The sequence below is a fragment of the Anopheles moucheti genome, chromosome 2 (genome assembly GCF_943734755.1).
Source record: "Anopheles moucheti chromosome 2, idAnoMoucSN_F20_07, whole genome shotgun sequence".
NCBI lineage: Eukaryota > Metazoa > Arthropoda > Insecta > Diptera > Culicidae > Anopheles > Anopheles moucheti.
The window spans coordinates 40,863,327-40,875,808 of NC_069140.1; the positions used below are offsets into that span (position 1 = coordinate 40,863,327).

General features: G+C 47.4%; 4 protein-coding genes across 4 annotated transcripts; 2 read left to right on the forward strand and 2 right to left on the reverse strand.

The window, feature by feature from the left end:
- On the forward strand, positions 1-5,048 carry LOC128309675 (matrix metalloproteinase-2-like). Its single transcript, XM_053046119.1, has 8 exons — positions 1-114; positions 184-336; positions 1,738-1,853; positions 3,271-3,432; positions 3,514-3,800; positions 3,872-4,507; positions 4,613-4,762; positions 4,915-5,048. Exons 1-8 carry the CDS (start codon positions 1-3, stop codon positions 5,046-5,048), a joined length of 1,752 nt encoding a protein of 583 aa, XP_052902079.1.
- A 799-nt stretch (positions 5,049-5,847) lies between these two features.
- On the forward strand, positions 5,848-7,686 carry LOC128297116 (probable dolichyl pyrophosphate Glc1Man9GlcNAc2 alpha-1,3-glucosyltransferase). Its single transcript, XM_053032686.1, has 3 exons — positions 5,848-5,988; positions 6,053-6,713; positions 6,819-7,686. The coding sequence occupies exons 1-3, from the start codon at positions 5,930-5,932 to the stop codon at positions 7,608-7,610; spliced, it is 1,512 nt and encodes a 503-aa protein (XP_052888646.1). The 5' UTR covers positions 5,848-5,929; the 3' UTR covers positions 7,611-7,686.
- A 198-nt stretch (positions 7,687-7,884) lies between these two features.
- LOC128298145 (probable insulin-like peptide 7) lies at positions 7,885-8,572 on the reverse strand. The gene has a single exon (XM_053033887.1). It carries the CDS (start codon positions 8,570-8,572, stop codon positions 8,081-8,083), a length of 492 nt encoding a protein of 163 aa, XP_052889847.1. The 3' UTR covers positions 7,885-8,080.
- Positions 8,573-9,638: 1,066 nt separating this feature from the next.
- Positions 9,639-12,401, reverse strand: LOC128304963 (glutamyl aminopeptidase-like). Its single transcript, XM_053042221.1, is given in 1 exon segment — positions 9,639-12,401. A coding segment is annotated over 1 exon segment (2,706 nt). The 3' UTR covers positions 9,639-9,695.
- Positions 12,402-12,482: the final 81 nt, after the last annotated feature.

Sequence of the window (12,482 nt, forward strand, 5' to 3'; positions counted from 1 at the left end):
ATGGGTCAATATCGGATTCATTTATTCGGCACGTCTATCGCTGTGGTGGGCATCCTATGTTTATGTCCACCCGTCAGTGTGAGGGGAGCACCGGCAGTGCCTACGAAAGAAGTGGTGTGTAGTGTGACGGAAAAAAACCCCGCTCGGCTATTTGACGCATCAAAGCTGGTTTATTTTTCGTAGATTGATTTCATGAGAAGATTTGGCTATCTGGAGAAGGGACCAACCCAGGCGGAAGCCCTGTATAGTGGAGAAGCGATTGTGGAAGCAATCAAGCACGTGCAAAAGTTCGGTGCATTACCACAGACGGGCGTTCTGGATCGACAAACGATCGAGGTAAGAAACTGAATCAGTGAATTATCAGTCTGCTTTTACAGTGAACATGGACTAATAATCTTATGGTAGTTGATGCACATATGATGTTCAAAACGAATTGCAATAGATATTAAATTTCCTAATGTTACATTAATAATACACCAATCACCAACAATAAGAAAAAGTCTTCTACATATTTCGCTTTATTGACTTCAGTTTGTTAACCTTAGATAAAGATTCAAGGTAATCTACAAGGAAATATTAAACCAGACCTGAGAAAATAGAAATAGAACATAGTGATAGAAACTGTTCAAAAATGATGAAAATGTTTATTTACATGAAAATATATTCCAAACTAATCGATTAGCTTTTTGTATTCACGAAGAACGGCCAGGGTGTATTGCTCAAGGAATTAATTATGTAAAACAAAACATAATACTAATATGGCCGGACCGGTTATGATTGAACTAAACTAAAAAATGTCATGGCTGCAACTAATGTATTGGTATTTATCGATTTTTTTTAAGTTTAACAAACGAACTTTCGTGTTGCCTTCTATTTGCAATTATAAAGTCACTTAAAATCCTCAGGAACTTTGTGTATTAGAAAAATTATGTCTATTTAAGAATAGCACAGCAATAGGAGACGCTGTATAAATCACCTACCATCAACTTAGTAAACTGAGGAATTCACAAATTCTTAAATGTTTTATATCAACCATCTCTATCGGCTCCGGTCTACTATTGGCTTCAATACTTAGATGCCACTGCCGAACGCTATGGTCTCCTTGGACAAATACTAACCAAGACTCTACAAAGCAAGAACTTCAATAATGTTCTTCTTTTTCTAAACTGGCTTTATCCACCCTACCTAATGGCTGGTTCTCAGTGACTTAAATTCCCAAAAAGTCACGTGTAGAAATTCGTCCGGTCAAGACTTTAACACAAAAGATCCTGTTATTGAATGATGAATATACTAACAGTAATATGGCCCAATGTAATGCTTCGTTAAAAAAAGCTGATAAGACAGTGTGCTAAATGTTTGATGATGAAACATACTGCACACTACGAATTCGAAACTAATCTGGTGTCATTCTATTGTTTTAACTAACCAGCGAATTCCAATCATTCGACATATGGCAAGCATGGACGTGCGTGTTTTAAGGCTTATAGCATACAGCAAGAAACACTTAATAACACTAATACACTTAATTAAATATTATAACAAATGTTTTGCTAACATAAATTATTATGTTTAAATCCAAAATATTCAATAGAAATTAAGAAAGATCCTTCAACAATGATAATTTTAATTAGCTCTCTCTTTCTCTCTCAATTCCACTGTAACACTTATGCGAACACTTCCTTTACGGCGCCTAACCTTCCGGCACACCTGTTCGAACGATCGGTTCGAACGATGCAGCTAATGTCAACGCCCCGATGTGGTGTGGTCGACGTGATGCAGCACGATCAATCATTGCGCCACCGGCGGTACGTGATCGGATCGGAGAGCTGGCGGAAGCGACGCATAACGTACTTGTAAGTAGCCAAAAAAAAAACCGGGACGAACGAGCGTCTGTCAGCTACAACCTTTCATCCCCTCCATTTGTACATTCGCTGATTTTGCCACCCGGATAGCCCCCAACAACAAACAAACAAAAAAAATACAGCAACAACAAAAAACCAGACCCCCAAAGGATGAAATGAAAAAGCGAGTACGAAACAAACCCAACGATGCCCTACCTTAACCTCGTTTATTACTTTTTTTTACCATACTCCCTTGTCCTGCCTAAAACATACAATCCCTTCCCGGTTTTGGGCTGGGTGGCTTTTTATGGTGCGAGGTCGATTTTTGTCGATTTCTTCCTCGTTGTGCATACCGTGCCGTTACCATTTCCCGATTGCTTTCGTACGATCCACCGATAATCTATGATCGATGATCGGTCAAACGAGCGTGGTCGATCAATGTATTAACCCTTCAATGCTTCCTAAAACAAATAGTGAGTGAAAAAAATTGTAAATTAAAAAATATTTGCCCTCTTTCTGTAAACTTTAAACCTTACTTTAAGATTGCGTATTATAAACAAACACTAACAAAACACATAGTTATAATAAATTCTGTCTAAACTTCCCTAAGCTCCAAACCCAATAGATCTTGTTCCGGCAGTACACGAGCAGGGGATGAATGCTGAATTGACTGAATTGAACAAAAAAAAAGCACACACATTTATGGGCATACCAACCATTCGCATCGTTGAACGAAGCTTGATACTTGTGATCGGCCATTAGCTTTCGCCTCGATAGCCATTTTCGTTTAATTGGTACGGCCATTCATTATCCCGGCGAAACACACCAGCCTACCGACAGACACGTACAAACGAGTCAACAACAAACCCGTACCGCGTGTGCGCGCGCGCGCAAAAAAAAAAGGAAAGGAAAACTTTCACTTTAATTGAAAATGATCATGCGTGCGCCATCTTTGGACGGGAGAGCACTAAGGGGCATTAGGGGGAAGAAGGTGGTGGGTTTTATGATTCGGGGCGGTCACATCACCCATGGCGGACAGGTGCCTATTTTAGACATTAGCATTTTCATCGATTTATCAACCAAATCGGGTTGTTTGGCGGTCACAGGCAGGGGCACCAAGCGGAGTTCTTCCACATTCCACGCGGTGTTGGGCATTAGGGAATGGATTGCATATTACCCCGATCGTGACGCTGATTACGAGCCATTAAACGACGGGGAGACTGCCAGCAATGCAAACTCCGGAACCCACAGCACATGGCCAACGCGCGGTGGCTTCGCTTTGCCAAATTCTTACTTTCATCCACATCTCGTGGAGTATTGGCTAATGATCTGTGCCCGAAACCCGGTGTCCGCGCTGTTGGAGGTCCGTTTTTCAATTCTTCTTTCTCTTGTTTTTTTTCCATGGCCACACACACTCACACCCTTACAGTATTGCGAACTGGTCCAGGAAGGTTGGTGAGGACGCGGTGGCCAAGTTTATGGCCAAAGCGTTCGGCGAGTGGAGCAAGTACAGCAAGTTGCGCTTTGTGCAAGTGTACGACCCATCGGCGGACATTATCGTTGGGTTCGGTAGTGGCCATCACGGGGACAAGTGAGTAGATGGGGCAGGTTTCTGGTGGTCTGGGCGGGGTAAGGGTTTGATGGATTAATGTCTCGGCCTATCCGATCGCAGTTACCCGTTCGACGGTCCAGGAAACGTGCTGGCCCATGCGTTCTATCCGTACGAAATGAATGCCTACGGAGGTGATGTCCACTTTGATGAGGATGAAAACTGGAAGGAAAACTCGACGCACCTTAGCGAAGGTGTGGACTTTTACTCCGTCGCCATACACGAGCTGGGACATTCGTTGGGGCTTGCCCATTCACCGGTCTACACGTCGCTGATGTTCCCGTACTACAAGGGAATTGCACAGGGCACGCTCGACTACGACGACATCTTGGCGATGTACAAGCTGTACAGTAGGTTACCATCCAGGCAGTACCATTAGTTCGATATCCTCCAATCTGTTTTTTTTTTCTCTTCTCCCAAGTACAAAACCCTCACATCACCGATGACCCGGATTGGATGTACACTACCGAATCGGTCACATCTGTGGACGAGTATTTCACCGTTACACCTGCACCGAGACTGCCCGATTGGGACAGTGATCTATATCCCGCACAGGAACCGGTCACGACCAGCACCACCACAACCTCGACGACGAAGGTCTACGACATCCCAATCACCTTCGTCGGTGACTACGAAACCGTGGACGACCACATCAGTCGTCACCATGCCCAGTCACCGACGGCCGTCGTCACAACGCAAATGCCTGCGGAGTACGTACCGGTGGCGGATATCTGCAGCGGTAGCTTCGATGCGATCGGTTTCTTACGGGGTGAAGTATTCATCTTCAAGGGTCCGTACTTGTGGCGGCTGACGGAGAAGTATCGCATCAAGCAGGGTTATCCCGTGCGCATTTGGCAGGTGTTCCGGGGATTCCCCAAAACCGTCAGCCATATTGACGCGGTGTACGAGCGGTTGGATGATAATGCGATCGTGCTATTTTCCGGTCGCTTATACTGGGTGTTTAATGCGCTTAACTTCCTGCACCCGGAAGTACGTCCACTGACGGACTACGGGCTACCGGAAGAGTTGAGGCGGATCGATGCGGCAATGGTTTGGCGTGAGTGGCATGATACACGTCCGTAAAGAGGGCGGATTAATTCATTTCGTGTTTTTTTTTCTTCTTTGCTCCACTCCCTCTCTCGCTGTACGATCGATGCACTAGCGAAAAACAACAAAACTTACCTGTTTGCGGGTGATCGTTTCTGGCGGTACAATGATACTGCCGGTGAGATGGATGAAGGCTATCCGTCATCCATGGACCGTTGGTTTGGTGTACCGAATAATATTGACGCCGCTACGGCCGTCGCAAGCGGTAAGTAGGAGCGAGCCGCACGAAGAAGCAACACTCACTAGCTGTAACCTTTCTAATCGTGCTATTTCCTGGTGCGCTGCCGGTAACCTTGACATTCGTCATATTATCGCTGGTGCCCGCCGGGTACATACCATCTGCTCCATCTGTTCCAGGCAAGACGTACTTTTTCAAGGGAAATTACTACTGGCTGTACAATAACGACCGGGTGCGTCCGGAACTTGGCTATCCTCGACGGACGGGAAATATATGGCTCGGATGCCAATATGATGCAACAGATGCGTTATAGTCTCCAATAGATTACGCACTAGGAAAGAAGCAGTACACCGACAAAGAGTAGTTTCATGGTATCTAACCAAAGTTTTTGAATTTTTTTTCTGACGAAGTAAAAAATAGTGCTTCATAAATACAACTCTTAACTATTCGTACAAATATTGGCATTCGCTATTATGTTGTAAGTGTAGTGATGCTTCCGAAGTCTTATTATAACGTAGATATCTTTATATATTTTTTTAAATGACTTTATTCTTTTATCCAAACGAACACAGGTCGACAAAATCGCTATTAATGTTGAATAATATATTTCGAAAAAATAATCATATGTTTGATTCACATAACATTACATAACATAAGACATAATAAAGGACGTTTTCCATGAATGGTAATTACTATTTGAATTTAAAAGCATTTTACCACAACTTGCCTTTCTTGACCACGTTTTGCTAAATAACGGACACATAGTGTGGCATTCAAATATTAAGCGTGTTAAGCGTTTCAAGCGTTTTTTCATCAGAAATAGTTACATCTTGGTTTTCCGCATCAACAATCAAAAAACTGGTAACAATGAAGCAAAACTATTTCACCAAAATGCTCTTTGCTTTTCTGCAAAATGAAGAAAATGCTCTTTGCAGCTAAAATATTCACAGATTTTCACAGATCATTCGCGGAAAACAGAAAACAACCACCGGGAAAATGCACCCCCATAGTCTATTTCACTGAGCTGACAAGCGTTTTGACATTTCGCCGCTTGAACGTTGTTTGTTGATGTTTTGTGGTGTTGGCAACTGCAACGAAACCGGTATCGATAAGCAAATGTTCCATTCCATCCCATCGGTTGCAGTTCGTTGTTGTTAAGTTTTGTTACAATCTAGTAAAGCAAGAAACTGTACAATGTTTTGGCACATATTTTTACTCGTTTCTGGTGTAAAGCTGCTGTTTATTCCCGCCTAGTAAGTATGAACACTTGCACAGTATTCGACAGACAAGCAATCAGTGAATCGTTTCTTTCCACAGCCGTTCCACAGACTTCGAAGTACACCGCAACTGGTTAGCTATAACACACAGTTTACCCCCGTCCCGATGGTATTACGAAAAAACGAGCGAATGGACTCTGGACTATCCACCATTCTTTGCCTACTTCGAGTGGTTCCTCTCGCAGGTGGCCAAATCATTCGATCCCCGTATGCTAGACGTGAAGAATCTCAACTATGCATCGGAGCAGACCATTGTTTTTCAGCGCTTTTCGGTCATCGTGACCGACGTCATCTACGCACTGGGTGTTCGTCGTTGTTTGCGTGCCCTGACGGCAGGTAGTGGAAATCCGTCCCGTTCCATCCTTAGCGGCGGTGCGCTCCTGCTCGGCAACGCCGGCCTCCTAATGGTGGACCACATCCACTTCCAGTACAATGGGTTTCTGTTTGGTGTGCTGTTACTTAGCATCGGTGCACTCATGGAAAACCGCCCACTACAGGCAGCGCTATTGTTTGCGGCGCTGCTCAACTTAAAACATATCTTCATCTACGTGGCCCCCGTTTATATGGTTTATTTGTTGCGGTTTTATTGCTTGCGCGATTTCATGTTCGGCCAAGCGCTGGTCAAGTTAATCAAACTCGGTACCATCGTGCTGGGCGTCTGTTTACTATCGTTCGGTCCATTCTACGAACACATTCCACAGGTAAGCTCGATTTCGGTCATTAATTGCCGGCACGGTACTAATGTGAATTTATTACCCATTTTTTATTTTCGTTTCGCGGGCGCCTTCGTACCATCCTGACTGCAGGTTCTTTCCCGACTGTTCCCCTTCAAGCGTGGTCTGACGCATGCCTACTGGGCACCCAATTTTTGGGCGCTGTACAATACGGCCGATAAGGCACTAGCCGTAACACTCGGTAGAGTGACCCAGACTTCCAGCACTGGTGGTCTGGTACAAACATTCGAACACACCGTTTTACCATCAATATCTCCCGCAGTAACGTTTGTACTGACAGGTTTGTTTATGGTTCCGGTCCTTCTTAAACTATGGTCACTGAAATCGTCCCCATCGTCGACTGTCTCTCTCGGCCGTTCCTTTGTACGGGCAATCGTGCTGTGTGGTTGCACTTCTTTTCTTTTCGGTTGGCATGTACACGAGAAGGCAATCCTGATGGTGCTAATTCCGCTGACGTTACTTGCGATTAGCAACGCCAATGATGCCCGTTGGACCATTTTCCTCGGTGTCGTAGCACACTATTCATTGTTTCCGCTGCTGTTTAAACCGGAGCTCACGCTGGTTAAGATTAGTTTGCATGTGGTTTACACCGCCCTAAGTGTACTATTGCTTAAGTTACTTCATCGTGGCGCATTTTTCCGAACGGTGGAGTTCCTTTATTTGGCTGGATTTCCTGTCCTGTGTACGTACGAAAACATCGTACACGATGCAGTAGGACTGCGGGATCGATTGCCCTTTTTACCGCTCCTACTAACGAGTGTTTACTGTGCCGTTGGAGTGATATACTTTTGGGTATCTTACCAAGTGTCCTTCCTGCGCACGAATGGTGGCGAAATGGTTACAGAAAAGAAAAAGACAAAGTAACAGTGCATTTTAAATAACTTCTCCAAATAACGGGCAAACGTGAGCAATAAAAAAGCCAACGACTGATAAATTTACACACAGAACTCAAGTTTCTTGTAAGATTTTTTTTCAAAATAATAATTCTTTCATTCGATGACCTAAACTTTCGTATGGTTTCTCAAATATTGTAGTGATTGCACCGTACAGATAAGACGTTCCATTAAGGTAGTGCGAATTCCTTTATTTCACAATATACATAAAAAAATGCTGCAATACACAACCATATGCTGCGTACGATGATCGAGAATACCGAGAAATCTTCCAGTTCTACCTCCACCTGCATCCCATCTCCTCCATCGCTCCGCGGTTACATTCCATCACCGTGCCTTGTCACATAAACCGTCTTCCACTTCCAGCTTCCGTGTGGTTTTGTGTGTCAAACCAGCTCAACCAACGCACCTATAAGAACCGTGAGTATCCGTTTGGAGTCCTTACTTTCTTCGGCGGTACTGGTTTAATCGTTTGTTCGACGGACAATACTCGGCGTACTCCTCCCAGGTGCAACCGGTACGCGTGCAACACTCGGCCGTAATCGAACCGCCCGAACGCCGCTTTCCATTGCGTCGGGTACGCAGGAACGCGTAGGCCACCTCACGATCAATCGCCCAAAGGAATGGAGCGGTCTGTTGGGCATCATCCTCGATATACGTTTGCCGCGCTATACTGCGCTTTGCCATCCCACCGGACAGGCCATCATCGCCGCTGCGTCTCGAAATCCGATAGATATCCTTCTCGCACGCCCAATAAAGATGGCGTATCAGTTTCTCCCGGCAGCGTGAATGGCTTTCCTGGTGCCAAACCTTTTCCCAGTCGGCCCGGGTCCGCTCGCTGAACGTGACCTCCAGTGCATCGTCCAACCTGCCCGTTGCACTGACAATTTCGGCAAATTCCAGCAGCACACAGAGCGCCAACGGTAGCCACATCCTGGACCGTGTACGCGCCAGCTTGCCGGTTGCCTTAATTAGTTTTCCGCGTCCACACACACACACACACACACTGTTCCCGCAGGACAGAGCTGCACAATTCTAGTAACGAACGTCCACTGACACGATCATCTCGATTGACGCGGGCCAAAACTCCCAAATAGAGGTATTGCACAACGTACACCACGCACCGAACGAATGTCCACACGCACTGGTTCACTGTTTCGGCACGAGCTGCGGTCCACCGACGAATGAGGATGCCCACTGGCTAGCCGAACAGTTTTTATACCTGGCCTAGCGCCTTGCGCTATTCTGCCAGCTTTGATCCTGACCGATGCATCATATGACACACAGTTCCCAGAAAACTAACACCGATGGCGACAAACACCATCCAGGCCATCCAATATATGACCGTTTGACCATTGATATTGACTAATGTAATGATCATTCGCAACACCAGACCATTCCAGGCCCGGCGTTCGTATAGTCGCGCGTTAAGTGGGAAGGGAGCGGGTTGCTTTGTCCCTTTCCCGGCTCGTTTTGTTCACGTGGCAAACAATCACACAACACCCACACCGGTCGGCGACAAATGGCGTGACCTATGCCTGGGGGGTGCCTGTGCCGAACATACCGAAGGACGACGAGCAGCAAAGACGGCTAATCGAAACGGTACACATAAATTGGACATTGGAATTGGAAGGTGCTCCGTGCGAAGGTAGTGCAGTAGAGGAAGAAAAAAACAAACTTATACACACAGTGGCCACCACAAAAGCAGGGACACTAAAAACAAGATTGAGGACAAACTATTCTTGTCCCAGACAGACTATTCTTGAGTCCAAGAATATGCTCCAAGAACAACAATCCGGCAATTTCCGGCGAAATTCTCAATCATTTTTTAACAAAATATTATAACTCACGCGTCAACTTTGTGTTTATATTGTTATTTATAACGTTACACAATTATTAAGTTTCGTTCAAACAGCAGCAAACTTTACCTAACAAAAACGTATTTATAGCTAAATCTGCACCACACGTGTGGTGATGAACACTTCGCCTCAGTGTAACGGTCATAAAACGGTCCCATCCAACCACCCAAACCTTTAGCACACTCAAACCCATTTCATTAATTCATCAAGCCACCTGCCAATGAGCTTCGTCTCCCACCGTCCGCCTTCCCGTAGTAGGTGGCCATACGGGAATCGGTAACAAATTCCCTTAGCTTCGGTACCTGCTGCTCGCGCCAGCTGATAGTTGACGTCATCACGGTGTTCGCGTGCGAGAGGAAGTTCTCCGACAGGACGGAAGCATTTTTGACAATCAGCTTCCGTACATCCGCTGCCTGATTCCGGTCAGTGACCTCGTGTACGATTACGCTTAACAGGTGCTGCAAGCGTTGCCCATCCGTGCCGACCTCGGCCGTGCTTGCGGTGCGTAGGAAACGGACGGCCGTGTGCAGAAAGTGTCCCGGGTTGGATTTTATTAAGCTCTCCAACACAGCAAACAGCCTGCCAGGGGTAAGAAGTTGCGTCTCCTTAATACGCTCTAGCGCGACTAGCAGTGGTTCGTGCTCGTCCTTCGGTTGACATTTTAATCGAGCGAACAAACGATCCCGTATGAGATCATCAGGTGACACGAAACCTTCCACTATTTGGTCCACCGTTAGAGTTGGACAAGCTGGACGTCGAATGCCTCCGGTAGATCCGGCTTTATTCTGTACGGAACCGGGTGCCGGAGTGACTAGCCGTGCCCACCAATCGAACGCGCGTTCCAGGGCCTGGGACTGGAACAACGATTGGGTAAAGTTACCGGCAAGTCCAAACATGTCGCCAACGAATCCTGTCACAAACTTGTCAAACTGCTCCGACTGGAGGACACGCTGCAAGAAACCGACGTTCTCTTCCGCCATCGCCGTTAACCACGGCACGGGATCCGGGTGTGCCGCCAGTTCCTGCAGCATCCCGAGACAGGTCTCGTACCCGACCAGACCGATACGGGCTAGTACGAAAGCATCGTCCACCAGCTTTGCCTGCATTACGGACGGCAGCGTGGATAGCGCGTCGACGACAGTGTTCCAACCGCGCTCGTCGTACTCCACGCGATAGAACCCAATCTGCCGCGGGTTCACTACCAGCACGTCCTGCCATTCCATCTCCAGCCGGACCACTAGCTCCCGGTCACTTTCCTGCATCCAAAATGCTGGTCGATACTCGTACTTTCCCGCGCTGCTGTTGGTGTAGTACGTAATCGGAATGTACCATCGCGAGCTGATGTCCCGGGTGGCCGCTTCCTGCTGGTGACGCTGCTGACGAAACCGAACGAAGGAGCTATTAAGTCGTTCGACCGTCACCACCGGATATCCCGGTTTGTCCGCCCAGCTGCGAAACATTTGTTCCACCGTTGGACCCTCGAGCATCGCCGGGAAGCTGCCGTACAGATCACCCGGAGAAACGGTTCCGTTGCGGTACCGCTCGAGGTATGTCCGAACGCCACTCTTGAAAGCGGTCTCGCCTATCGAACAGTTAATCATTCGCAGTATGCATCCCGCCTTGCTGTACGTGATCGTATCGAACAGCGTCTCAATTTGTGCCGTATCCGCCGGCAACGGTTCCACCGTCAGTGCATGACCTTCAAACGCATCGGCCAACAGAGCCGGCCGCATGTGTCGCACGGCGAAAGATTCCTCCAACGGGAGTAACTCCGGGTACAGTTCGCTTCCCAGCAGTATCTCAAAGTACGTCGCAAATCCTTCGCTGAGCCATAGGTAAGACCACCACGCAGGTCCAACAAGATTCCCGAACAGTTGGTGGGCCGTCTCGTGACCGATCGTAATTACGGCCTGGGCACGCTGTAACCGGTGGGCTTTCGGTGATAGCACCAGGAATTGCTCGTCGTACGCTACCAGACCCCAGTTCTCCATCGCATTTCCAAACCGTGGAATGGCGGCATGATCTAGCTTCGAGAGAACCAAGCTCTGCCCGGTGTACTGTTCCAAGCTGGTTAGCAGTGTTGTGGCTGCCTGCAAGCTAAACTGTAACTTTTTCTGATCTTTGGGTGGTGCCAGAATCCCGACCCGCACACCGGAAGGACTGCGGGCGTGTACGGATGTAAAGTTGGCGACCAGAAACGATACCAGGTAGGTTTGCATCGGTGGAGTACGCTCGAACAGTACCGCCTTGTGGCCATCCGGGAGCCAGGTGACCGTCCGGACAGGGGCATTGGAAACGACCAGATGGCTAGCGTTACTAACGATCGTCACCTGGAACGTACTTTTAAACGCTGGTTCGTCGAAGCACGGAAATGCGAGCCGTGCGTAACTCGGTTGAAAGTGTGTCGCAGCTACTGCCATTGGAATTCGCTTTGGACCCCGGTAGTGCGTGCGATAGAAACCAAAGCGTTCCTCACCGAGCGTGTTGTTGAACGTTATCGTTAGCTGGATAACTTGATCGTCTAAACTGCGCAGGACACGATCGGTACGAATGCGCAACAGTTCACTAGCTCCGTCCGCTTCCAACAACCGATGAGGTATTTCTACACCATCCCGACATCTTCGCACACTGATCGAGCCTAGCGTACTACGCACGCTGTGCAGTACAATGTGGTTTGTGTCACGCACAATAGCAATCCGTACCGACACATTACCCCGGTAGGTGAAATCGTCCACTCCCAAACCGGTCACCTCCAGGTGAAGATCGTAATGCAACGGGATGGTCTCGTTCGGCAAACGACCATCAGCCCTTGCCAGCGGTACGACCGCCAAGCACACCGAACACAGCGCAAACCACAGCATGACTAGAGCCAATCAGCTCAACACTCTGCCGCTATAAAGCATCCCTGCTGCCTATCGAATAAGTGCTGATCTCGAAAGCGTGTACCGCAAAATGCATTAGTGCTCAAGTGTTTTATCTGGAGC